The sequence below is a fragment of the Gopherus evgoodei genome, chromosome 9 (assembly GCF_007399415.2).
Source record: "Gopherus evgoodei ecotype Sinaloan lineage chromosome 9, rGopEvg1_v1.p, whole genome shotgun sequence".
NCBI lineage: Eukaryota > Metazoa > Chordata > Testudines > Testudinidae > Gopherus > Gopherus evgoodei.
Window position 1 is genome coordinate 8,149,347 of NC_044330.1, and position 26,938 is coordinate 8,176,284.

General features: G+C 49.1%; 2 protein-coding genes across 8 annotated transcripts in view; one reads left to right on the forward strand and one right to left on the reverse strand.

The window, feature by feature from the left end:
• Window positions 1–250: 250 nt before the first annotated feature.
• LOC115657733 (nucleoporin NSP1-like) lies at window positions 251–7,344 on the reverse strand. Of its 4 annotated transcripts, none has more exons than XM_030575868.1 (4): window positions 7,201–7,344; window positions 4,573–4,611; window positions 4,236–4,423; window positions 251–3,141 (listed from the first exon to the last, which is right to left on the reverse strand). In XM_030575868.1, exon 4 carries the CDS (start codon window positions 3,118–3,120, stop codon window positions 1,936–1,938), a length of 1,185 nt encoding a protein of 394 aa, XP_030431728.1. In that variant the 5' UTR covers window positions 3,121–3,141; window positions 4,236–4,423; window positions 4,573–4,611; window positions 7,201–7,344; the 3' UTR covers window positions 251–1,935. The 4 variants fall into 4 exon arrangements, with proteins under 4 accessions (XP_030431728.1, XP_030431726.1, XP_030431729.1 ...); XM_030575866.1 differs by having other exon boundaries at window positions 7,159–7,344; XM_030575869.1 differs by lacking the exon at window positions 4,236–4,423.
• A 2,394-nt stretch (window positions 7,345–9,738) lies between these two features.
• The window catches only part of VWA5B2 (von Willebrand factor A domain containing 5B2), a 57,085-nt gene continuing 39,885 nt past the window's right edge, over window positions 9,739–26,938 (forward strand). For 3 of the 4 annotated variants that reach the window (XM_030575861.1, XM_030575864.1, XM_030575863.1), the window contains exon 1: window positions 10,150–10,379. The gene's annotated coding sequence lies outside the window, so the exon portion shown is untranslated. Of the gene's footprint in view, window positions 9,791–10,149; window positions 10,380–26,938 lie in introns of those variants that run through there. The other variant, XM_030575862.1, reaches the window with a different exon arrangement.

Below are 26,938 nucleotides of genomic sequence, written 5' to 3' on the forward strand. Positions count from 1 at the left end.
CTGGAAATGGGGGAATTCCAACACCCACTGAAAGCACCAGTTCAACCATGGGAGAAACTGGAAGGCAGGCACAACCCCATGCTACAAGGCACATATGTTAATACAAGCAGCTCAAAATGGGTGTCCTGTCCTTGTGCGTGAGAGCAGACACCCACTCCTGGTAATGAGCCCCTCTGCTGCAGTGCCCTATCCAGTCCCCCTGGGTTAATTACAGCTCCACAACTGGTTCCCTCTACAAATCGCAAGAGAATCACCCAAAGTGAATATTTTATTTAGACACTTTAGTTTCCAAAATAGGAGCAACTGAAATGAACCAAAATAGTGATTTCAAAGCCATAGGCTGCTCTACCTATTGCTGGGACACACATGGCCGAGTCAGCTATTGAAGAAATAAGCTTTCATTTAAAAAAAGTCTCTGGGGAATCTCATGGTTGTGTAGTTATACTTGGTTCACATTTGAAAGGTTAATTGATGGATGCAATGTTGTCTTCCTGCATCTGCAGACAGCCTGAAACAGTAGCTCTGAGATGCAAGCCCTTCCCCCAAATTCTCATGGGGTCCTATTGGGTTTGGGGGAAGTGGGTGGACATAAGCCTACCCATGGCTGAAGACCCCTAAGAGAATGGAACAGTCACAGAGAACCCCCTCAGCCAACATCCTCTCCCTGGCGATACAAATGGCCACTTTGACCATCGCTAGGAGGTTGACAAGGAGGTCCCACGACTTTGTGAGGCCATAGATGGGGTGTGTGTATATGAGAAGGTGTGGGGAGAAAAACGCAAAAGTGGATCCAGGAGGAGCCAGAAAAGGGGCTGCAACCTGGTGCACACAAGCCAGGGTCTCCCTCATGCCGCAAAAGGGACAGGCATCAGGGATGGGGCAAACCGCACCAGTTACATGCCTGTGCTCATGGTTCACATTATCATGGGGCAAGGGGTGGGTTCCAAACCCTACTAACACTTTAAATGTAAGCAGTTAAAAGTTAATTGCTGATCATTTTAACAGACTGTGGGAAAGAGGTTGTGAGGGAAGATGGCAAGAGAAGAAACAGCAGCCTATCTAAAGCAGAACACATTGTCCCTTTGTATGATGCTGAATTGACAATACAGCCCATAATTATAAGTTCAGTTACCTCTTGAAGTCCATACCTTTTGTTTGATCTTTGGCAAACCTGCCATTGACAGCAGCAAGGATTCCTTGGAGGACTAAAATTCAAGTTTAGTCCTGAACTTCACTCTAGACCATTAAATGGAATCCAGCCCCCTCCCCAGACAACCTTGAACTATGCAGTTTTGTTGTAACTGTGTTGGCACCAGGATATGAGACACACAAGATGGGTGAGATTACCTCACCTACCTTCTCTTAACCCTGAACTAGACCATTTCACAGACAGACCAACTTATTTCCCCAGATGTGGGATACTTTGCAGCAGCTGCCAGGCACTGGAATAAGAAGTTCGGAAGAGAGCAGCTGTTGAGAGAAAGGTGACGTTATCAACACCGACAGGCAATCAGTTCAGTCCCGGAGCACTAAATGCCACTCCTGCAGGAGACACAGGCAGATACAATCCTTGCCTCAGGGAGCTTACAATCTAAATAGGAAGGAAGAGTCCAGTCTCAAGCAATGTCTACATTACAGCCACTACAGCAGTAGTGCTGCAGCTGTACTGGAGATAGTTACTGCTCAGTGTAGGAACTAGTTCATTAAAAGACCTATCATGTCTATACTGGAGGTTAGGTAGACATAACTAAAGCATTGAGGGAACAAATGTAGCTAGTTAGCTCTAATTTTTAAATGTAGACCAGGACTCAGCAGGTATCATGTTCCAGATTCCATAGTTCTGCTGTGGCAGAACTAGAGATAGTCCATTAATCTATCATGGCATCTGGAAGACAGAAGTCCCTGGTGCGGTAGTGGCCAGATGTCCCAGATACTTTATTCTTCCTTAGCCCAAACTGAGTTGCTTCTCTTCTCATCCAGGTGGGGAATCACAGCCTCCATATAGAACTTCTCCAGCTTAGGCTCAGTTGTCTCCCAGAACCCTGCATCAAAGTCCACTGAGGTGATGACTGTATCTTTGTTGGTGTGAACCACAAAGTCAGCCCTGTCAAAGCCTGTTGTTGCCAGCTGGCACTGCACCTGAGTGTAGTAGGGATGGTTTCTTTTCAAGGAGTAGGACTCACTATCCACCTCCAGGCAGAAGGCTTTGTCCTTACAGGCCTCTTTCACTGTCTTGTCTCTGTGCTTATAGGGACACTTGACCTCCAGCAGCCCCAGTAGCTTCCCTGTATCTGCTTCTCTGACAATTCCATCTGGGCTGGCTGCGAGCCACTCCTTCCCTGGGTGAATGAAGAGGCCACACTCCTGCACCTTCACAGGCCTACCTGTCCTCCTGGACTGGAGCTCCTCATATGCCTGCACTGCCTTTTTCTCGTTTTGAGTGCCCCAGGACATGGCTGGTGTCTGCATTTTGGAACCAGAGCTTACCACAGCCTTGAGATAAGACTGGGGCACCTCTGAGCTCTTGCCATTGACAAACTTGCTATTAGCGATCCTGGGTGCGACTGAGGCTGTGATTCGGTTTTCCCGCCACTCGTACCACTTGGGATTATCCCTCTGGCCCCGGGTTTCCCTCTCCACTTTCACCACATCTTCTCTTGTCAGCAGGGAGGGAAATTTACTTGCTTTGCCCTGGTCAGAGGTACTGGCCCGAGAGCGGCTGTATTGACTCCCTCCCAGGCAGGGGTCAGCACCAGCAGGTGCTTTAGCTGTTGTGGAGCAAGGTTTCCCTCTACTAGTTACTGTGGGGTTCTTAGCTGTCACTCCATAGCTTATCTTGGTGTCTCCTTGATCACTGCCATGTGCTGCAGTGGCCCTTGATTGGGAAGAGCTTTGCCTAGCTCTTCTGGCAGTGGTGCTGCTGGTTGGCTTGTCTGTCTGTGCCCTGCTGGTGCCTGAACTCCCAGCAGCCTGAGCACTCTTAGGTCGGCTGGCTGTGGGTGTTGTCTTGGCCTGGGTAGAGGTGGCAGAGGAACGAGGTGCTGCTGGGGTGGCTTTGGGCACAGTTGCAGCCTGACGAGGTGAGGCTGTACTGTCAGGATTTTGCCTGGGTCTCCCCATTGTTCAGTGTCAGGAGTCACGCTGTGTGGGCACAAGAGAAAGGTGAATGTACATCCCTAGACCAGGTTGGTTTCCTAGCTCTGGCCTCTGTGCTTGAGGCTTCAGGAGGGTTACATCCCTTCTCGCCCCATGTAGGCAGGACACCCTACTGCCCTCCACAATAATCTTTCTGTATCTCCATATTAAGCTGTTATATGACACCTTTATCTCAGTGCTGTCCCTATGCAAATCCCTTCTCCCAAGGCTGTGGTGTCTGCCAGACAAGCCAGGGGAAAGGGCATGCAAATACATCAATGCCCCACCTATCCCTTTATCCCTCTTCTTTAGGGCGGTATGATGTCTGATCTCCCAGCAGCGAGCTGGTTCTTGCGTCCTGCAACTCCACAGTATGCATGGCTCTGACCCAATGAACCCAGCCCAGAACTGAACTGGAGCTGACCCAGAGAGGGGTCAGAGAAGGAAGGGCTGGGTATCAAGCTAGGACTGTCTCATGAGAGCTGGAACTGTGATGGATGGGAGAGGATGTAATGTAATGATAGCTGGTGTGAACATTTAGGGAGATGTCTGAGTCATTATGAATCCCATTTTGTTTTGTGACACCATTGGTGAATGTAACTTTGACTAGAGTTTAGAGCATCCATTTTGTAGCACAGCCTTGACACCTACTGGACAGACTGTATCTGTATTTTTTATTCATATTTATTTATTTATCTGAAAAGCTGAGAGAGCAATTGAGGGCAATCAACACTGACTGTTTTATATGGAGTACTTCTCTAAGGAAGGGAGGTCATTCTATTGCCAGGCCTAAGGACTCAGACCCAACTCAGGAGTCACAGAGGTGGTAAGATCAGACAAATGGGTATTGTGTTCAGGACTTTGTTTTCCACAGATCTGTAACTCTCTTGTGCTTTTAAAGAGTAAAGTATTTGTGCTTAAGAAATTCCTTTGCTAAGCCTGTTTTCATTGCTTCAGTGCCACATTGATCCTGAAGGGTTTAACTAGAAAATCAGAGCTCCCAGAGCCCATGAACTCTGGGGGGAATGTGACTAAACAACTGGGGGGACTGGGTGGGTTGTGCCACTGTTTTCAGGATGTCAAGAAAGATCTCAGAGTACCTGGGAGTATGCCTGAAAGACCCAGAGCTAGGAACAGCGATTAGTCTCTATCCAAATCCAAGGGGCTCAGAAACATGTGGGATTTAGTGGTTGAATCCAATCACAACAGACTGGTGATCATCCAGAGAGTGGGTCTGTTCCAGGTTCTAACAGCCGATTCTTTCCATCTTGAAAGTGCTGCTCAAATACTAAAGAGAGAAACGCCAATTGCTTGATCCCACACTCAAGATTTTTGTAAAAATTCTTTAAAATCCCCATAGTAACATTTCTGTAAATTTTTAAACCAACCAATCTTTTGCAGTAGCATGTGCAACTCTAACACAGCAGCACCACTCACCTGCAGGATCAGGGCCTCCACTGAGATTCACAGTCCAATCTGCAAGAAATGCAAAAGAGAAACAGCAGGAATTAGGGTCAAGTAAGCTCCTTTTACTAGTCCAAGCTGCCTCTGATCACATGTATCTTTCAACCTGCTTAAAAGACATGTCCACTGGATTGTTCATTAGGTAAAAAAGCTCCAGAGAATATATTAGAGGTTCTTCTGGCAGAGACTCCCTCTCTGCTGGCCTATGAAGGGTCATGCCCAGTTTCAGTGCTTTGTATATAGAGATAAAGGGGATTAGAGTGCTTCAGAGTCCCAAGGTAACAAACAAATGCCCATCTCCTCCTGTGTGTTTATCCCATCCCTACCCCTCAAAGGCCCACTTGCTCCATGACTCTTTTCAGAAATCAAAGTACTGAAATGATGAGTGCTCTGGGATTTCACTTCCCTTTTTGGCAGGAAAAGTTATTAAAAGCCAACAGCAGAATCCTATTCAGCAAACTTGCCCCAGCTTGCCTCTCTTCCACGCTGAGGAACCTTAGATTTGTAAGGACTAATAGCTTATGGGGTGGCATGAACACTCTTGACACGGTAATAATGAAGTTTTAAAAGATTGTAATTAAAGAACTGAAAAATTGTAACCACTATTTTGACTTTTGACATGTACCTGATCCCCCTGAGTAACCCTCCAGCCATTATCTTGTCCTCCACCTTGATTTGAAAACCTGATATCCTGGCTCTCCAGTTTAGTGGCTCGTCTGGGCTTTTGGATGCCAGTGTCATTTTGCAAACAGGCCCAGCTGTTTATTTCATTATAATCTTTAGAAGCAGGGCCAGCTTTAGGAAGTGTGGGGCCCAATTCGAACAGTTTCGACGGAGCCCCGGCAGGGAAGACAAAAAAAGAAAAAAACCACGTAAAAAAACCACATGGGGCTTCACTAGGTGGTGCTCCGAGTCTTCGGCGGTGCGGCACTTCGGCAGCGGGTCCTTCACTCGCTCCAGATCTTCGGCAGCACCGAAGGACCCGCCACCGAAGTGCCGCCAAAGACCCAGAACAAGCGAAGGACCCACCGCAGAAGTGCTGCCGAAGACCAACAGAGCCGCCAGGTAAGTAAAAATTAAAAAGGAGCCTCTATCCAGGGAAGAGATTCTCACTGGGCGCAGGGCCCTCTTAGGCACGGGGCTCGATTTGGGGGAATTGGTGGAATGGGCCTAAAGCCGGCCCTGTTTAGAAGGGTGAAATTTTCTTGGAATGAAATGGTGACACCACTTTTTTTTTTATAGCCCTAAAACTGGCTTCCTACTCCATGTTTCTCTCACTGGTCCCACCCTGTCTTTCCAGCTGCAGTGCCAAGATATGACAGGACAAAAGTGTTCAGATTCCAGGGACTCAAATAGTTCCTTCTGCCAACAAGTCCAGGCATATTTGTCAAGATGACTTGAACTGCTCTAGTCAGCATCCACGGGTGTGACTGTCCGGGGAAGGGGGTTTATTTATGCCTCATTCTGCAGTTGTAATTCACAGAGCATCCAAATGTGAATTTTTCATGATTACACTCTTACCATTCACACCCCATAGACTCTTCAAAACAAGCCTGTTAGATTAAAAGTGAAACTTGTTCCCTTCTTGAAATAGTCCCCAAGCAGGCTTATTCCTAATGCTGCACGTGTTAGCTGGTTGGCAGAGGTTTGCTCAGTTATCTGTGGGTTTCCGTAAACCACCCCTGAAGGACAGAAGGGTTGTAGTGATAAGTTAGGTTTCATTTTTGACTGAGCACTATCCCTGTCTGTGAATTATAACTATAATTCATAAAGTGTTAGAGCCAAGGAGGGGCCATGAGCAGGTCAGGGAGCGGAGCCTTTGACCTGTAGGTCATCACTGATCTCAGACCTACAGGCATCTATAGCATATCCCCAGCATACCCCCCCGGCTGGGGATTCAGCCCCTACCCCACCCTGCCCCCCAGCAGGGAACTCAGCTCCTACCCCACCCTCCCGGCAGGGAATTCAGCCCATACCCCACCCCACCCCACCCCACTCCCTAGCAGGCAACTCACCCCACCCCACCAGCAAGGAACCCAGCTCGTACTCCACCCTCCTGGCAGGGGATTCAGCCCGTACCCCACCCCACCTCCCAGCAGGAAACTCACTCCACCCCAACCTGCCCCCCAGCAAGGAACCCAGCTCCTACCCCACCCTCCTGGCAGGGGATTCAGCCCGTACCCCACCCTGCTCCCCACCCCCCAACATGCTCCCTGGCAAGGAACTCAGCTCCTACCTCACTCCCCAACATGCCCCCTGGCAGGGGATTCAGCCCCCACCAGCAGGGAACTCATCCCACCCTGCCCCCCAGCAAGGAACCCATCTCCTACCCCACCCTCCTGGCAGGGGATTCAGCCCCTACCCCACCCCACCCGGCAGGGGATTCAGCCCCCACCCCAACATGCCCCCCGGGAGGGACCCCAGCTCCTACCCCACCCCACCCGGCAGGGGATTCAGCCCCCACCCCAACATGCCCCCCGGGAGGGAACCCAGCTCCTACCCCACCCCACCCGGCAGGGGATTCAGCCCCCACCCCACCCGGCAGGGAAGGGGACTCACCCCCAGCTTGACCCCCCGGCCTGCACCGCGACACCTCCTCACCCAAGACCCGCTGCCCTCGGTTTCTCTCGAGAAGTTGTTTGCTCCACCCCGGCCGGGCCCCGTGACCGGCCCCGCTCCAGGGGCGGGTGACAGGAGGGGCCCGAAAGCCGCCGCCGCCGCCCGAGAGTCGGGAGTTGGCCGGAGCGGGGCGCGGCAGGGGGGTGGAGAGCGGGAGGGGCCATAGCGGGGAGGGGGAGGGGCGGTTGGGAGATGGAGAAGTTGGTAGAGGGAAGAGCTCTGGCGGGGGGGGCAGTTGGCAGAGGGAGGGGCCGTGGCAGAGGGAAGGGGGGGTTGGGAGAAGGGGGGAGGAGCATGTCACAGGGAAGGGGGGGTTGGGAGAAGGGGGAGGAGCATGTCACAGGGAAGGGGGGGTTGGGAGAGGAAGGGGCCGTGGCAGAGGGAAGGGGGGGTTGGGAGAAGGGGGGAGGAGCATGTCACAGGGAAGGGGGGGTTGGGAGAAGGGGGAGGAGCATGTCACAGGGAAGGGGGGGTTGGGAGAGGGAGGGGCCGTGGCAGAGGGAAGGGGGGGTTGGGAGAAGGGGGGAGGAGCATGTCACAGGGAAGGGGGGGTTGGGAGAGGGAGGGGCCGTGGCAGAGGGAAGGGGGGGTTGGGAGAAGGGGGGAGGAGCATGTCACAGGGAAGGGGGGGTTGGGAGAAGGGGGAGGAGCATGTCACAGGGAAGGGGGGGTTGGGAGAGGAAGGGGCCGTGGCAGAGGGAAGGGGGGGTTGGGAGAAGGGGGGAGGAGCATGTCACAGGGAAGGGGGGGTTGGGAGAGGGAGGGGCCGTGGCAGAGGGAAGGGGGGGTTGGGAGAAGGGGGGAGGAGCATGTCACAGGGAAGGGGGGGTTGGGAGAGGGAGGGGCCGTGGCAGAGGGAAGGGGGGGTTGGGAGAAGGGGGGAGGAGCATGTCACAGGGAAGGGGGGGTTGGGAGAGGAAGGGGCCGTGGCAGAGGGAAGGGGGGGTTGGGAGAAGGGGGCGGAGCATGTCACAGGGAAGGGGGGGTTGGGAGAGGGAGGGGCCGTGGCAGAGGGAAGGGGGGGTTGGGAGAAGGGGGCGGAGCATGTCACAGGGAAGGGGGGGTTGGGAGAGGGAGGGGGCCGTGGCAGAGGGAAGGGGGGGTTGGGAGAAGGGGGGAGGAGCATGTCACAGGGAAGGGGGGGTTGGGAGAGGGAGGGGCCGTGGCAGAGGGAAGGGGGGGTTGGGAGAAGGGGGGAGGAGCATGTCACAGGGAAGGGGGGGGTTGGGAGAAGGAGGGGCCGTGGCAGAGGGTAGGGGGGTTGGGAGAAGGGGGAGGAGCATGTCACAGGGAAGGGGGGGTTGGGAGAGGGAGGGGCCGTGGCAGAGGGAAGGGGGGGTTGGGAGAAGGGGGAGGAGCATGTCACAGGGAAGGGGGGGTTGGGAGAGGGAGGGGCCGTGGCAGAGGGAAGGGGGGGTTGGGAGAAGGGGGGAGGAGCATGTCACAGGGAAGGGGGGGTTGGGAGAAGGGGGGAGGAGCATGTCACAGGGAAGGGGGGTTGGGAGAGGGAGGGGCCGTGGCAGAGGGAAGGGGGGGTTGGGAGAAGGGGGGAGGAGCGCGTCACAGGGGAGGGGCACTTGAGAAGACTGTGGCACAGTGTTGGCAGAGGGGAGACCCCAGATGGCCCGGGGAGGGGGAAGGGGCAGTTGGCATAGGGAAGGGCTCTGGCGGGGGGGGGCAGTTGGCAATGGGAGGAGCTGTGGCACAAGGGGCTGGGGGAGTTGGGAGAGGGAGGGGCTATGGCACAGGGAAGGGGGGAGGAGCATGTCACAGGGAAGGGGGGGTTGGGAGAGGGAGGGGCCGTGGCAGAGGGAAGGGGGAGTTGGGAGAAGGGGGGAGGAGCATGTCACAGGGAAGGGGGGGTTGGGAGAGGAAGGGGCCGTGGCAGAGGGAAGGGGGGGTTGGGAGAAGGGGGGAGGAGCGCGTCACAGGGGAGGGGCACTTGAGAAGACTGTGGCACAGTGTTGGCAGAGGGGAGACCCCTGATGGCCCAGGGAGGGGGAAGGGGCAGTTGGAATAGGGAAGGGCTCTGGCGGGGGGGGGGCAGTTGGCAGTGGGAGGAGCTGTGGCACAAGGGGCTGGGGGAGTTGGGAGAGGGAGGGGCTGTGGCACAGGGAAGGGGAGAGGAGCATGTCACAGGGAAGGGACAATTGAGAAGACTGTGGCACAGTGTTGGCAGAGGGGAGACCCCAGATGGCCCGGGGAGGGGCAGTTGGGAGAGGGAAGGGCTATGGCACCACACAGGAATGGGAGGTAGGGTGACCAGACAGCAAATGTGAAAAATCAGGGCAGGGAGTGGGGAGTAATAGGAGCCTATATAAGAAAACGACACCAAAATCGGGACTGTCACTATAAAATCGGGACGTCTGGTCACCCTAAGGAGGTGGCGGGATAGCCAGGATAGCAAGTGTGGGATGAAATATCTCCAAAGCAGATGGGCCCCATTACATAAATATGCAGAGTGATGGTGCTGAGATTGGAGCAAAGGGAGGGGGACAATGTGATGGGGGAGCTGACGGGGCGAGAGACTGATGGAGCGGCAGGAGACAAATTCTTCACACAGCACCATAAGGTCAGCAATGCCTGATAATACAGTAGTGTTTGAAGGGAAGGGTGCTTGTGGAGAGGAGCTCCTTGTCTCTGCTGGAGCTCATCCCTACCTATGGTTAATGCGAAGTCATTACTGGCTGTGGATTATCATTTCTGAAGCTGAATAGCAAGGGATGAAACTGAAAACATTTACAGGGTGCAAGAGCCTTTTTAACGGGCATAGCTGGATTTTCCCACTAGAGGGAATCGTTCACTCAAATATACAGAGAACAGCACAACACTTGGCAAAACAGACCCTTTAAGGCTAGCCCTGACATGTTTTACAGAGACAGGTGACTGGGTCCTGTTGAATGTACAGCTGCAACACAAAGAGGCTCGTCTCTTAAATGATCCTGCAGCTCCAAGTCACTGGCAAACAGAAGGAAGAGTGAAATCCTTGCTGTTTGTGCAAGTCTTGCCACCAATGAGAAATCAGGCTCTCTCCTTGCTCACCAAAAATTAAGATGTTTATGCTTCAACTTTTATGTGGACAAAGTGAACTCTATGAGTGTGAGGACCTTCCACACAGGGAAAATTCCAGGAACATTCGTTGTTTCCTTGGAGGATTGGAGGTACGAGTGTGTCAAATTTTGTTGCATAAAACCAGGCTTGAAAAAGTGAAATTTCACTCTGGATCAAATGTATTGACAATGCCACATTTGCATAGCTCTGCTCTCAAATTCAACAGTAGAAAATCCATCATTTCAAAACATTCCAAACCCTCCCTCTCCCTTTTTTTGAAGCTGTTTGTATCCCTGCAGGGGTGTTGTTAGAAAGTTGACCAGTAAGATGAAGGATGTTCTGTATCTCAGAGTAGGGCTTGGGAAAGCCTGTTTTATAGGCACCAGCTGTTGCAGGATCACCTTGCCGTGCTCCACTCCTCTGGATTCCTGGCTACAGCAGCCATGTGAGCTCTGTGGAACATCTTATTCCTTTCAGGCAAGCAGCAGATTAACAGATCCTTGTCAACTGCACTTTCTGCTGCTTAATATCAAAAGGCAAAATAACAGTTGTCATGGGAGCATAGCAGCAGCTGTGTGGGATTTCCTTCCCGGATTAAAAATCTGTAGAGCGGAGGGATGTCCTGCCACCCTAGAGGGCATGTTCCTACTCTGGCTGCTGAGCACACACCATCTCCTTTATTCTGTCTTTGGCACAATTCAGATGGGAAAGTAAGGGTACATCCCACTTCAGCACAATCCAGATAGGAGAGGGGAAGTTTCAATAATTTAGCACAATGGAGACTGGGAGGGGAGGAGCCATCTCATTCTAACATGACCAGAAGGCTTATTACAGTAATTTGTAACCCACTAACTGCCTCTTTTTGACTGCAGAGGCATTAATGGGCCATTCTACCTTGGTCCCTTAGAATATGTGCTTCTACTTGTACTAAACAATCCACCTTGCATTGGCCGTGACTCTGGGAGTACTTTTCCCAAATCTGAAGAAGAGCTCTGTGTGTCTTGAAAGCTTGTCTCTCTCGCCAACAGAAGTTGGTCTGATAAGATATTACCTCACTCACCATGTGTCCCTAAGATCCTGGGACCAACATGGCTACAACTAGACTGCATACAGAAATGGAGTGGCAGTTTCACAGTAGCATGATACAGATGGCTAGATATGGTCATCCAACTCCATTCCTTGCATCTCTCCTCATGTTCTTCTTCCTTCTATTCCCTTTCTTCTCCTCCCAGCACCTTCATATCTTTCATGATGAATTTTCCCTCTCCTCCCATTGTCTTCTTGTCCCTCAGCCCTCTTTTCTGATCTTTCCCCTCTTCTTTTTTTGAGCTACCAGACAAACACACCTGTCAGTTGAAATCAGAATCAGAGCCACTTTTGTGGATAGCTACACCTTTTGACCTAATACTGGATTTGGTTCTGCAAACTGTATCGCAGATGGCCTAATCTAACTGTTCAAGCATCTAGACCATTTTTTGTCAATATGTAAATTATTACACAGACACAACTCTGCATCCCTGTCTGCTTCCAATGATAGTTCAGTTAAAAGTACTGGGGCTGATCTTTTGGGCCATCAGTGGATGAGGATTCAACTACATCTATGACCACATCCCCATCTGTGACCCCCTAAGTCAGACGTGTTCCTTTGGGACAATTCAGTTCACAAAGCCCAAGATGAAAGGTCTGAGAGCCAGGGATAAAGGCCCAGATCGTGACTCCCATTCCATCTTGATTTGTACTGCTTAGGCCTTACAAAGCTGATGGAAAACCAGGTTAACTGGCCAACTGGGGATTCCTCCAGTGTAAGGGAATCCAAAGGTTGCATCGAACTGGTGTAGTTACACCTGCGGATGTTGGCAGGATTGGTCCCTAAATTAGTAAAATTACTTTCCATTCAGCATTACTCACTAGTGAACAATTATGTCGTACTCTTTTGGGCCCACGGCTGTTTCTATCCTTTTTTGTATTATTATTTGTTTGTGCTTGCAATTACTTAATTTGGACATGCAGTAAGTGTGCAAACTAGGAACACAAATGTGCATATAAATTGTTTTAAAATCTAGTTGTTAGCTTTAACAGCTCATTGAAATGAATGGAGGCAGTTCACATCTCTCACAGCTGTTTCAGGCTGTCAGCAGCCTTAGGAAGACATCACTCATCCATTCTTTTTCTTATTATTTTATTTTATTTTGTTTATTACTTTATTTATTTGTTTAATGCATATTGCAATAGCCCCAGGAGGCCTCAGTCATAATCTTATGCTGTACACCATGAAAACGCTTTGGGAGTCACTGTCCCTACTCCAAGGAGTTTACACTTGAGTCACATGTGGAATTTTTTCTTAGCATCTGTAAGGGCTAGAAACATCCTTTTACAAAATTTAAAGCCTACGTTTTGCAGCATCTGAATCTGTTCTGAAGACTAGATAAAGATCTCAAACACCTGGAATTTTAACACTACTGCTGGAGGGGGTGGCATACTACAACATATATATTGTCCAGGGCGTGGGAGAAATATACTGCAATATATACAATATACTATGGAGGTGAGTATATTGCAGTATGTGTACTTCAGGGGTGGCATATATGGGTTAGCATATATATACTACATGGTCAAGGGAGAAAATGTATCAGTACTGTATATAAATAGGCAAGGAAAGTAGCAGCATATTGCAGTATATATGCTATAGATCTTAGCATACATGTTCTATAGGAGTGAGGAAGAACTATACTGCAGAATATATAGGAGATCTTCAATGATCTAAAAACCCAGGAGATCTTAAATGATCTAAAAATCAAACAAAAAGTGGAAACTAAGTCAAATTACAAAGGATGAATGTAAACAAATAACACAAGTATGTAGACACAAAATTAGAAAGGCCAAAGCACAAAATTAAATCAAACTAGCTAGAGACATAAAGGGTAACAAGAAAACATTCTACAAATCCATTAGAAGCAAGAGGAAGACAAAGGACGGTAGGCCCATTACTCAATGGTGTGTGTGGAGAAATAACAACAGAAAATGTGGAAATGGCGGAGGTGCTTAATGACAACTTTGTTTTGGTTTTCATCAAGAAAGTTGGTGGTGATTGGACATCTAACATAATGAATGTCAGTGAAAATGAGGTAGGATCAGAGGTTAAATAGGAAAAGAAAAAGTAAAAAATTACTTAGACAAGTTAGATGTCTTCAAGTCAAAGTCATGGAAAATGAGAGAGATTCCAGAAGACTGGAAAAGGGCAAATCTAGTGCCCATCTATAAAAGGGAAATAAGGACAACCCGGGGAATTACAGACCAGTCATCTTAACTTCTGTACCTGGAAAGATAATGGAGCAAATAATTAAAGCAATCAGTTTGCAAACATTTAGAAGATAATAAGGTGATAAGTAGCAGTCAGCATGAATTTGTCAAGAACAAATCTTGTCAATCCAACCTGATAGCTTTCTTTTAACAGGGTAACAAGCCTTGTGGATGCGGGGAAGTGGAAGACATGGTATATCTTGATCTTAATAAAGCTTCTGATATTGTCTCACATGACCTTCTCATAAACAAACTAGGGAAATGCAACTTAGGCCATGTCTACATCTAAAATTTTGCAGCGCTGGTTGTTACAGCTGTATTAGTACAGCTGTATAGGGCCAGCGCTGCAGAGTGGCCACACTTACAGCAACCAGCGCTGCAAGTGGTGTTAGATGTGGCCACACTGCAGCGCTGTTGGGCGGCTTCAAGGGGGGTTCCGGGACGAGAGAGCAAACCGGGAAAGGAAACCAGCTTCGCCGCGGTTTGCTCTCTCGGTCCCGGAGCCAGCCAGCAAACCGCAGGGAAGGAGACCTGCTTGCTCGGGGTTCCGGGACCGAGAGAGCAAACCGGGAACGCCGCGGTTTGCTCTCTCGGTCCCGGAGCCACCCAGCAAACCGCGGGGAAGGAGACCTGCTTGCTCGGGGTTCCGGGACCGAGAGAGCAAACCGGGAACGCCGCGGTTTGCTCTCTCGGTCCCGGAGCCACCCAGCAAACCGCGGGGAAGGAGACCTGCTTGCTCGGGGTTCCGGGACCGAGAGAGCAAACCGGGAACGCCGCGGTTTGCTCTCTCGGTCCCGGAGCCACCCAGCAAACCGCGGGGAAGGAGACCTGCTTGCTCAGGGTTCCGGGACCGAGAGAGCAAACCGGGAACGCCGCGGTTTGCTCTCTCGGTCCCGGAGCCACCCAGCAAACCGCAGGGAAGGAGACCTGCTTGCTCGGGGTTCCGGGACCGAGAGAGCAAACCGGGAACGCCGCGGTTTGCTCTCTCGGTCCCGGAGCCACCCAGCAAACCGCGGGGAAGGAGACCTGCTTGCTCGGGGTTCCGGGACCGAGAGAGCAAACCGGGAACGCCGCGGTTTGCTCTCTCGGTCCCGGAGCCACCCAGCAAAACCGCGGGGAAGGAGACCTGCTTGCTCGGGGTTCCGGGACCGAGAGAGCAAACCGGGAACGCCGCGGTTTGCTCTCTCGGTCCCGGAGCCACCCAGCTGTTCCCGGTTTGCTCTCTCGGTCCCGGAACCCCGAGCAAGCAGGTCTCCTTCCCCGCGGTTTGCTGGGTGGCTCCGGGACCGAGAGAGCAAACCGCGGCGTTCCCGGTTTGCTCTCTCGGTCCCGGAACCCCGAGCAAGCAGGTCTCCTTCCCCGGGGTTTGCTGGGTGGCTCCGGGACCGAGAGAGCAAACCGCGGCGTTCCCGGTTTGCTCTCTCGGTCCCGGAACCCCGAGCAAGCAGGTCTCCTTCCCCGCGGTTTGCTGGGTGGCTCCGGGACCGAGGGAGCAAACCGCGGCGTTCCCGGTTTGCTCTCTCGGTCCCGGAACCCCGAGCAAGCAGGTCTCCTTCCCTGCGGTTTGCTGGCTGGCTCCGGGAACGCGAGAGCAAACCGCGGCGAAGCTGGTCTCCTTTCCCGGTTTGCTCTCTCGGTCCCGGAACCCCGAGCAAGCAGGTCTCCTTCCCTGCGGTTTGCTGGGTGGCTCCGGGACCGAGAGAGCAAACCGGGAAAGGAAACCAGCTTGATTACCAGAGGCTTCCTCCTTCCACGGAGGTCAAGAAAAGCGCTGGTAACTGTCTACATTGGATTACCAGCGCTGGATCACCAGCGCTGATCCTCTACACCCGAGACAAAACGGGAGTACGGCCAGCGCTGCAAACAGGGAGTTGCAGCGCTGGTGGTGCCCTGCAGATGTGTACACCTTCAAAGTTGCAGCGCTGTAACTCCCTCACCAGCGCTGCAACTTTCTGATGTAGACAAGCCCTTAGATGGTTCACAGTCATGCTGGAAGGACATAATGAGTGGGGTCCCGCAGGGATCAGTTCTTGGTGTGGTTCTGTTCAATATCTTCATCAATTATTTAGATAATGGTCTAGAGAGTACACTTAAAAAGTTTGCGGACAATACCACGCTGGGAGGGGTTGCAAGTGCTATGGAGGATAGGATTAAAATTCAAAATTATCTGGACAAACTGGAGAAATGGTCTGAAGTAAATAGGATGAAATTCAATAAGGACAAATGCAAAGTACTCCATTTAGGAAGGAACAATCAGTTGCACACATACAAAATGGGAAATGACCATCTAGGAAGGAGTACTGCGGAAAGGGATCTGGGGTCATAGTGGACCATAAGCTAAATATGAGTCAACAATGTAACCCTGTTGCAAAAAAAGCGAACATCATTCTGGGATGTATTAGCAGGAGTATTGTAAGTAAGACACAAGAAATAATTCTTCTGCTCTACTCCGCACTGATTAGGCCTCAACTGGAGTGTTGTGTCCATTTCTGGGCACTACATTTCAGAAAAGATGTGGACAAGCTGGAGAAAGTCCAGAGAAGAGCAACAAAAATGATTAAAGGTCTAGAAAATATGACCTATGAGGGAAGATTGAAAAAAATTGGGTTTGTTTAGTCTGGAGAAGAGAAGACTGAGATGGGACATGATGACAGATTTAAAGTACATTAAAAGGTGTTACAAGGAAGAGGGAGAAAATTTGTTCTTCTTAACCTCTGAGGATAAGACAAGAAGCAATGGGCTTAAATAGCAGCAAGGGAGGTTTTGGTTGGACATTGTGGAATCTCCATCATTGGAGATTTTTAAGAGCAGTTTAGACAAACACCTGTCAGGAATGGTCTAGATAATACTTAGTCCAGCCACAAGTGCAGGGCACTGGACTAGACAATCTCTTGATGTTCCTTCCAGTCCTATGATTTCATAGCACAGGGGAAAGAGGAGTGTCTCTGCACTCTGTTTTCTATATGCCTTGGGGGATGAGGGAGGGCCCAGCAGGATGTAGTGGGTAATGGATTTGCTAATGTGGGTACTAAAGGATTTTTTTTTTTCACTCTAATGCAGTAGGGGTGTGCTACTGGGTTCCATGGGGAGAAGAAATGCATTTTCATTAGAGATGTAAACTGACCAAATCTGCTTCTTTTGGCAAAGTCAGCAGACTCCTCAGCTCACAGCCAACAGGACGAAAAGAGTTAGCACTATGTATGTACCAGATCAAAGAGAAGGTCCTTCTCCCCCCTAGTCCTCCCAGGAGGGAAGGCAAAGAAAAGCTAAGCTCTGCCAGTGCATGGAACTACTCACTTAGGCTGAACTGAGGGGATCTTGATTCACCTTTTGTCAGGAGTGAAAGTAACTTAAAGGACTTACTGTTACACCAGAGTCCTGAGTGGGCATGGACTCAACCGGAAGAGGCGGGAGCTTTCAAGGTTTAAAGGCCCTGGGACTGTGTCTGGGAGCCCCAGGGCCTTTAAATCACCCCAAAGCTACAAGTTACAGAGGTGGCTGGGAGCCCCGGGGTTCAGGGTCGATTTAAAGTGCCAGGGCTTCGGCCACTGCAGAGCTTTGGGTCCTTTAAATCACCACAGAAGCCCTGCTGCTGCTACCCCAGTGTGGCAGGGCTCGGGCTAGGGCTGGGGTAGCGGCACAGGGCTCCAGAGGCAATTTAAAGGGCCTGGGGCTCCATCTGCTGCTGGAAGCCCCGGGCCCTTTAAATCCCTGTCAGAACCTGGCTGCCGGGGCTCCAGTAGCCGGGCTCCGGTGGTGATTTAAAGGGCCTGGGGCTCCGTCTGCTGTGGGGAGCCCCAAACCTTTAAAGTCCCACTGGAGCTCTGGCAGAAGGGCTTGGTTGGTTCTTTAAAGGACCCGGGACTCCCCACTGGGTCCAGAGCTCGGGGACCTTTAAATCCCTGCCCGAGCCCGGCTGCTGGAGCTCCGGCAGTGATTTAAAGGGCCTGGGGTTCTCCGCAGCGGCTGGAGCCCTGGGCCCTTTAAATCACCACTGGAGAAGGCAGTCCAGTCTGGCATGATGTGCCGGCTCTTGCCGGTATGCCATACTGGACTGGACCGGCTTACTTTCACCTCTGGCTTTTGTACCCAGAGAGGAACTCTGAGCTCCCCCTATGTGTGTTGCCATTCACCTATGTGTTCCGTTTCTTTCCCAGTATCTACATGTTTATATCTTCTCAGCTCTGGATAAATGATGACTACAACAGTGGATCTGGTGTTGTGAAAAAGGATAGTGGTTATTATGTATAAGCAGCTCTACAAAGATGGGGTAACAGCATAGGCAGGACTATAACATAGTGACAGAGAAGCCCATAAAATGGGAGTTCAGTATAGAAAACTATCCAAAACTTTGCCTGTTTTAACTGATCCTGATTGGAATGGAAATTTCCAGCCCTTCCTGGCTGCTGTCTTCTAGCCTGGAATCTCAGACTGGGTCCTTTCCCACAGGATTTGTCCTTCTTCCCCTCCTGAGTGAACTTGCATCTCCTGAGATGATTAAGGGGCCGGATGGCATGACTAAAGTCTATAAAGTCATGACTGGTGTGGCGAAAGTGAATAGGGAAGTGTTATTTAGCCCTTCACGTAACACAGGAACCAGGGGTCACCCAAAGAAATTAATAGGCAGCAGGTTTCAAACAAACAAACATAAGTATTTCTTCACACAAGGCGCAGTGTGGAACTTGTTGCCATGGGATGTTGTGAAGGCCAAAAGTATAATTAGGTTAAAAAAAGAATTAGACAAATTAATGGAGGATAGTTTCATCAATGGCTATTAGCCAAGATGGTCACGGACGCCACCCCATGCTCTGGGAGTCCCTAAGCCTTGTATTGCCAGAAGCTGGGATTGGATGACAAGTGATGGATCACTCAAAATTGCCCTGGTCTGTTCATTCCCTCTGAAGCATGTGGCACTGGCCACTGTCAGAAGAAAGGACACTGGGCTAGATGGACCATTGGTCTGACCCAGCCCTGGCATTCTTATGTTCTTATGAGACTGGGCTCTCCGTAGAGATTCTGCTGTCCTGCTTCCTGCTTGCCTCTAGGCTGGCATTTCACTCTGATGAAAGCAGGAAGTGCAGAGGCTCACAACAGATGCTTTAAAATGTTTAACCGAACCTCCAAATAGCTTTTGGAGTTTGAGTTTTGGGACAATCTATGGAGTCTGTTGTCATTCTGTGCAATCCTTTCCTAGTGCTGATTGTTAGTTGCGGTGCAATTTTGCCATAACGAGGATGTCCGTGGGAGCTGAGATCTACCTCTGGTATTGTGACACAAGGCTGTGTGTTAATACTTCGATGGGGCTTGTCTGGATTCTTGCCTCTGTGAAGTTTGGGGTTAGAATAATTAAATGAGAGAGTTCAGTCAGTTGAGGTGAGGGATTTGATCTGGGTAGTGGGTTGCAGTGTAATGCTGGGATTATGGTCAGGGAAAGTTGGTAAATGAGTCCTGGGTGGGACTGGGTGCTCTAGTGTCTGAGGTAGATAAGAGACAGGGTTGTGCACGCCATGAGCAATGTGTTGGGATTTCACCTCCTCCGCCTAACAGGCAATTGTCCTGACACCTCTGACCTGGGCCTGCAAACGGGGATCAAAAGGATCAGACTTGTCTCTGCTATAATCTGCTTGTTGTGTGTGTAAGTCTGTAGCTCCCTACTGCTTTTCTGCCTGTCCGTCAAGTACCTCTGACAAGGTTCACCATCCCCCTGAGAAACAAGACAGCACATGCAGAGCAGACTCCGTCCCCTCCCAGTTGCTGCCAGACCAGTGCTTTAATTAGGCTGGGCTTGGAGCTGCTCAGCTCCCTTACTTCTGGCACTGAGGAGGGAGAGATGTAGTACAGTACCGAGGAAGCCAATGCCAGAGAGAGAGGGAGTCTGCAGCAGAGAGAGAGAGAGAGAGAGAGAGAGCAGGCTGGGGAGGGAACACATCATTTTCCTCTTGAGAGGAGAAAGAAGAGCCTGAGGGGCAGGAAAGACCAGGCTTCTGGTGAGTGTCCCAGGCAAGGGACCATCCAGAACAGGGCTGATTTCATTCCTCCTTCTTATGTGTTTTTAATTCATCTGAAACTGGACGAGTTGGGACTGCAGACTCTGTGTCATCCTCTAGGTAAGTGCTTAACACTCAGTCCTGCCAGGCAACTTTGCAGCGCAGAAAATGGGAGGTTTGAACAAGGTCTAGTGGTTGGGGGGACGGATGTGAGATCTTCGCTTTCTCAGGCTCCCCACCAACCCTAGGGGTAAATTGTAGCAAGTGACCCGCTAAACGGGACACGTGTGTGTGTGTGTATATGTGTGTGACTTCTGCTTGCTTATGTTTTTCATGGCTGACTGGGAGACTCATTGCAGACCGGTAATAAATTTTCTGAATTAGCAAGAAAGCAAATGAACACAATGAAATAACCCTCCAGTCAAGGGTGCAGCATCGCAGACTGACCTGCCCTTAAGTATTTGACAAATGTAGTTTTAATTATTTATGATAATACATCATACTATATTATATATACTCTAAGTCCCCAATATTTCCCCCCCCCCCCCGCCGCACCGCTTTGGCTCATCAGGCTTTGCTGGGAAGTGGGGAGAGTGCGCTTGGGTGTCTTTGTGGGTTTTTTTGGCTAAGAGTTACTGGGCTTGGGGATCAATGGCATGAGAATTAGCAGCTTTGATGGTATGCTGAAAAGAAAGTTATCTCTGTTTCCTGGCATTTGGTTATTGTTGTAAAGATTTCTATTTTGTGAGTGGCTTCAGGGAAGGCAGGGATTCTCCTGGCCTGTTATACCCACCGCCCATGCAGGGATGGAGACTTTTAGCTTGTCTGGGATCAGTCCGCATGAAAAAGATGCTCAAGTGAGTTTCTTCTTGATGTCAAATTCCCCTAAGATTCAGTGGCTTGGACATGAAGGGGCATCATGAGCCAAAGAGACTTTGAGGTATTTCCTTGGTTTCTGTCTGACATTTTGTTAACATGACACTTTTCCCTGCCCACCTGAGCAATGTGATTGGGAACAGATGGGGACTCCCATGGCTCCCAGTAGGAGGCCCCATTTTTTAATGTCCTATATGTGTATTAACTTGTGGGTGGCTCTGTCTCAGTGGACTCAGGGCTGCATTTCTTATTTCCCCTTTTGTGACAGCGTCCCTCTTTGCCAGTCAGAAGTGGGGGCTGCTTCTTTGAGATCTAGTGACTGTTGTCTCAGTGCAGCCCATAAAGGGTCAGGATAATCCCTACTTAGCCTAATGTCCTTATCACAGAGCCGGGGTCGGCAACCTTTCAGAAGTGGTGGGACGAGTCCTCCTGTATTCACTCTAATTTAAGGTTTTATGTGCCACTAATACATGTTAACGTTTTTAGAAAGTCGCTTTCTATAAGTCTATAATATATAACTAAACTAGCGTTGTATGTAAAGTAAATATGTTTTTTAAAATGCTTAAGAAGCTTCATATAAAATTAAATTAAAATGCAGAGCACCCCGGACCGGTAACCAGGACCCAGGCAGTGTGAGTGCCACTGAAAATCAGCTCGCATTGCCTACCCCTGTCACAGAGTCTCCAGGAAAATTCTCTTCCCCTTTCACCCCACTGTGCCTGTCTCCTCCACCTCGTTCAGCCCTCAGCAAAGTGAGCTAGAATGCATATGCTCACTACTTGTGGGTGCCTTGTAAGTGTGGGGACATGGCAATTTTGTGTGTTCACCCACAGCTATCTGCATATTCACACTTGTTCTTGTTTTATGTGAGGGATGGTTTGACCCTGCCTTCAATGACCTTATGCTCAGCCCTGGTCTGGTGATTTGAGGATTTCCTGATGGGAAGCAGGAGAAAGGACTGATTTCCAGCACTGCTAAGGAAGGCAAGTCCTCCTTTATTTTCAGGTGGGTCTGTGAGACCTACAGTGCAGCCTCTGTTAGACAGAGACACCTAGAGACAAGAACACCAAAGATATTTAGGTGCCTGACTCCCATTGATGCCAATGAAAATTAGTCATTTAAATACCTTTGAGGATCTGGGCCATTGTGCAAACATCTGAAATTGGGCTGGGTGGAAACTGAGTTCCTTAGGGACAAGAGAATCCATTGCGCCCATGCTAGACCTGGGGGCCCCCTATTCTGAGCTGTGAAGGAAATTCACTCTCTGCGTGCACTCCAATATTGGCACACATGCTCAGAACTGTAGGATCCCCTCCGGTGGGTCAGCATCGCTTTTAACCTTCTGGATCTCGAGTAAGCGACAACACCAATAAAAAGGAAACAGCAAACTGGTAGCAGAAAGTTCATAGGAGGGAACAATCTGGAGTTGTTTCTTCAGGCACAGTTAATGGCAGTGGATGCGGTGCAGCTGGAGGTTCTGTCTTTTGGCTGAGGAGTAAAACCAAAGTCCTAACCACTTGTGTTCCATAAGGATCCCATGGCTGGTTTTGCATGAGTTGGGGTTTGACTGGCTAACTTCCAGCATAGATGATTACATTCTGTCTCCCCACATTCTGTTCATGTCTTGCCCTAAACTACTCTACATTGCCACTGGACACTGTTAAACAGTGATTACATTCCATCTCAGGGTTGGGAGTGTTATCACAGCTGAGTTTAGGACTCCCTATATATCCCATAGGTGCGAGAAGTAGGGATGCTGCCGCACCTTCTGGCTTGAAGTGGTTTCCATCATATACAGGGTTTGCAGTTTGGTTCAGTGGCTATCAGCACCCCCACTATACAAATTGTTCCAGCACCCTGATGTATCCTACTTAAAAAAAAAAAGTGTGTTAAGGTTGCAAAGTCTGGCTATCTGCACAACTTTAGCTCTGCTTCTTTGTGTGTGTGCCTTATGATCATCTGTAATTATACACACAGCTTTTCTGCAGGATCCCTGTCTCACTCAGATAAATTTGTTAGTCTTTAAGGTGCGACAAGTACTCCTGTTCTTTGTGTGGATACAGACTAACATGGCTGCTACTCTGGAACAGCGTGCTAGATGGCTGTTGCTCAGTGAACGAGGCAGCTGTTCACTATTTATTCTTATCCTCTTCATTCCATTTATGGCCTCTGGGCCCATACACTGCTTATCCTCCAACTCCAACAATGAGTTAGGCAGTGGTCCTATGGACCCTGAATTAATTTGTTACATGCTATAAAACTTTAGCAGCGAATGAAATTTGGGTCCTCTGTACTCCTGCCTCATTCTATGTCCAGCCTGGTCATTAAATATGGTTAGGTCTGTGGGGAAGTAATCATGATCACGTCATTAAAGAGTATGGAACAACTCCTCAGCTGACGTAAATTGGCATGCTGCCCTGATTTTCACCAGCTTAAGATCAAACCCTTTTGTTTTGAAATTTCCTACTTTTTTACAATGAACAAACCCCCTGTATTGTGTACAGTGTTAGAAAGCTCTATCCTGTATAATATGTGCAATCAGTGAGATAGAAGCCTTGTCTTCATTCTACATGCACCATCACAGACAATATCCCCCCCACACCATGGCCTTAACATTGATTTCCTGCTTTCCTTTCTTACACATGCATGTGAAAGTCCACTGTAATATTATGACATCACCTTTTCAGCGGAAGTTTCCACTGGGTTTGCCTATGTTCCTGTGTGTAGTGCAAATGAAGCATGGCAGATTATTAGCTTTATCATATTAAAAAAAATTGCATATGCAAAACCATTATAACTTGGGAAATTAGACAGAAATATACATGCTGAATTTCAGTAGAACATGCAAAAGTTGACAAAGTTACAAACTTCTGAAAATGAGCCTTCAGACTCTAAGCACTTGAGCATCCTTAACTATTCCCATCACTCCACCTAGAATACAGTCAGGCAAGTGCTTTGGGATTCATTAAGGTGAAAGGGAGCAACAGAAATGTCAGGTTATAATTTATTTTAAAAAAATACAGTAGGAATAAACTCTCAGGAATATTGTGAGTCTTAATCAATGTTTAAATGAAAGTTCTGAGATCCGTGGATGAAAGAAGCTAGAATATCTTATACTTCATTATCATTGCCTGATCTCACAGACACTCTGGGCCTAATTCAGATCTGGTTTAAGTAGATTTAACTCTTATTGTCTTCAGTGGATTTCCACTTCCTTACACTAGGCCTGGATTTGGCCTTTTTCTCAATATCTACTACAGATGCTGTCGACCACTCACCTTCCCTGACTGTTTCCCAACACACAGCTTATTCCCCTGGATTCTGAATCAGTTGATCCATAGCAGGGATACTGGCTCTTTCAGTTATGATTCTTTTTCCCCTGCCTTCTGAAATAGATATTAACAACAGCTCCCTGAGGTAGAAGTGACAAGCAGGAGTGGGGTAGGAGACAGAAAGAGATAGCAAGTTATGCTTCCCTGTGTACCATTTGATAGGCAATCCAGGAGAAGAGAAAGGGGCTGGCACCTTGCTCAGGTGAGGGGACCTGACCTATCTTGCAGGAGATGCTGTGGGGAGAGCAGTAGGAACGCGCAGTCTTTGCAGACACTGCCACAGACCATTTGCTTCCCAATGGGGGAATAGGAGGAGGAGGGGCACAGGGTGAGGACCTGTGGATCTGTTTTTATTCATTACCAACTGGCTCCCTGCAACCTACATAAAACATGAGAGGGCCAGATGGGACTTGTTTACTTTGGTAGAATAAACGTAAAGACTGCAACCAGTACAGCCTCTGTGGTAAGTCCCTGGTAAACAGCTAAATGGAACTCTGGCCAACCAGGGGCCTGGCAAATAGTGGGCTCACTGGTTGCGCATTAACCACACTGTCTTGGGAGCAAGTGGAGCGGCTCTGAGGTGAAATGTGTCTGAGCTCCCCACAGATTCCTAGGGTTTGCTTGGTGCCTTCTTTTCCCTTTGCTAATGCTCAAGGGGGCCTAGTGAGGGCATAGTCAGAACAGGTGTACATCAACTTGGCTTCCCAATGCCAGCTGGCACTTTGAGCAGTGGGAGTGTCCCTCTGGCAGTTCCCTGTTAGGACGACTGTGCTCTGGAACTCCACCAGAGCTCTAATGCTAACCTGCTGTGATCATCTTCAGAGCAATTTTAATGACACCCAGAACTACAGTACCACAATAGTGCCAGGACTCAAACTCCCAGCTCCTGAGCCTAGGAGGACCTGTACGTAGGGTGACCAGACAGCAAGTGTGAAAAATAGGAACAGGGGTGGGGGGTAATAGGAGCCTATACAAGAAAAAGACCCCAAAATTGGGACTGTCCCTATAAAAATTGGGACATCTGGTCACCCTACCTGTACATCAGGGTGAAATCCTGGCTCTGTTCAAGTCAATAGGACTTTTGATATTGACTTGAACAGAGCCAGGATTTCACCCCGGGACCCTAGTGTTAGGAATCACACTCTCAGCTCCTAAATGCAGCAGGGTCCACAGCCAGGGCTGGATTACTACCAAGATTCACACTCCCCAGTCTCCTAGGATCTGTGCACTCATCTAAGTTGTCTGGTAATTACATTTTATGGGATGTGTAGGTGGATGGATGGTAATGGCAATCTCAGATAATTTATGTTTTCCTGGGTTGTACGTACTTTCTAATGCTCATCTGTAAAGCTCCAGGACATTGTCCCCATCCTTTGTAGCCACTGATCTCTTAACAGTGATTGACTTGATCACAGCTCTGTCTCCTCAGACTTGTTTTGGGTTTATCACTCCTCCACTTCAGGGTCTCCATTTTCCAAGTGGCGTAAGGTGTTCCAAACAGATGCATCCTTGACCTATAAATTGTGGGTACATGGAATCTTAAATTACAGTCTGTCTCATAAAACTGCAATTCCTGAGATGAAGGCCACTGGAGTGAGATGAAACCAGATGCTTTGTTTCCATCTGGCCTTGCCCTTTTCTCTTAGCCTAGTGCAATCAGAGCAGCTAAATCTATAGCACACGTTAGTGATGCTGGGATGTCTCTATCCATTATGCATCTGGGTGAATCAAGAGTGGGAGTTGAGGTGAGATATGTAGCAAGCTGGATGGGCACAGACTAAATACTGCATGTGTCTGGAGAAGAAGGATCCAAGGAATCTCTTTGCAGGAAGATGCATTACGGCATATCCAAATGTTTTATGGAAATACATTGATTTGATCAGTTTGGGGATCCCTTCAGGTACAACTGCGAAGAAACTCAGCTCTGGCTGGACACTGAGCCAGAACCCTTTTCTTATTCCAGGACTATGCAATCTCTTCCTGTGAAGGGGTGAGGGATATTGGTGGAAGATGAGCCAAACAGTCCCTTCACGTAAGCAGTGAGGCCTGTTGGTTCAGGCAGTCCCTCCATGTGAGTCTTGAGGCACATTGTGGAAATAACATTACATTTCACATCTCATACAGGAAAATCCTTCGGCCAGAGCAATAGTTTTGGAAAAGTCTCTGAGTCGATATGACAGGTTTCAGAGTAGCAGCCGTGTTAGTCTGTATCCGCAAAAAGAACAGGAGCACTTGTGGCACCTTAGAGACTAACAAATTTATTTCAGAATAAGCTTTTGTGGGCTACAGCCCACTTTTTTCAGAACACACAGACAGAAGATATTTATACATACAGAGAACTACACTAATTTAATCTATTTCCCTATGTTAAGTTCTCCTCACACCTTCTATGGGTCATCTCGATTATCACTTCAAGGTTTTGTTTTCTTTTTTCTCCTGCTAATGATAGCTCATCTCAATTGATTGGACTCTTACAGTTGGTATGCATGCTTCCACCTTTTCATGTTCTCTGTATGTATAAATATCTCCTGTCTGTGTGTTCCATTCTATGCATCCAAAGAAGTAAGCTGTAGCCTACGAAAGCTCATGCTGAAATAAATTTATTAGTCTCTAAAGTGCCACAAGTACTCCTATTTTTGAGTCGATATCAGGAACTGGAAGTAGGAATGGAGTGGGAAAGTTTGATGGCCTCAGGGATGGGCTGGTGTCCTGACCTTTTTATATAATTCATGGACTTTTCTCAAGGTAAGTGACCACAGCTAGACGGTAGGCAGTACCTGGGAGCTGCTGTGGCCAGAAGTGGACTCTGCATGATCTGCCTGAGGGCATTGCTGAGATCCCAGCTGTGCGAGGGATGCATCCTCCCACAATTCCTTCCATGCTATGTTGTCTCAGATTTAGTGTTGACTTGGTTGTTAATTATTAATCCCCCAACAAACAGAGACTCCAGTCTCTGTTTTGTCCCTGCTACTCTGTGTGTTTTTTCCCTTCACTTGTTTATCAATTACCCTGGTAACCTTTGTGGATAGCTGACAGGGATGGGAACAGCAGATAAGGCATGTACTTTAAGGCTGAAGCATAGTTTGGTGTCTCCTGATGTCTGGTCCCTAAAGACAGCAGAAGAGAGCATGGAGCATAGTCTGGGATGAATCTTTTGCCTTCAGTGTCTATATA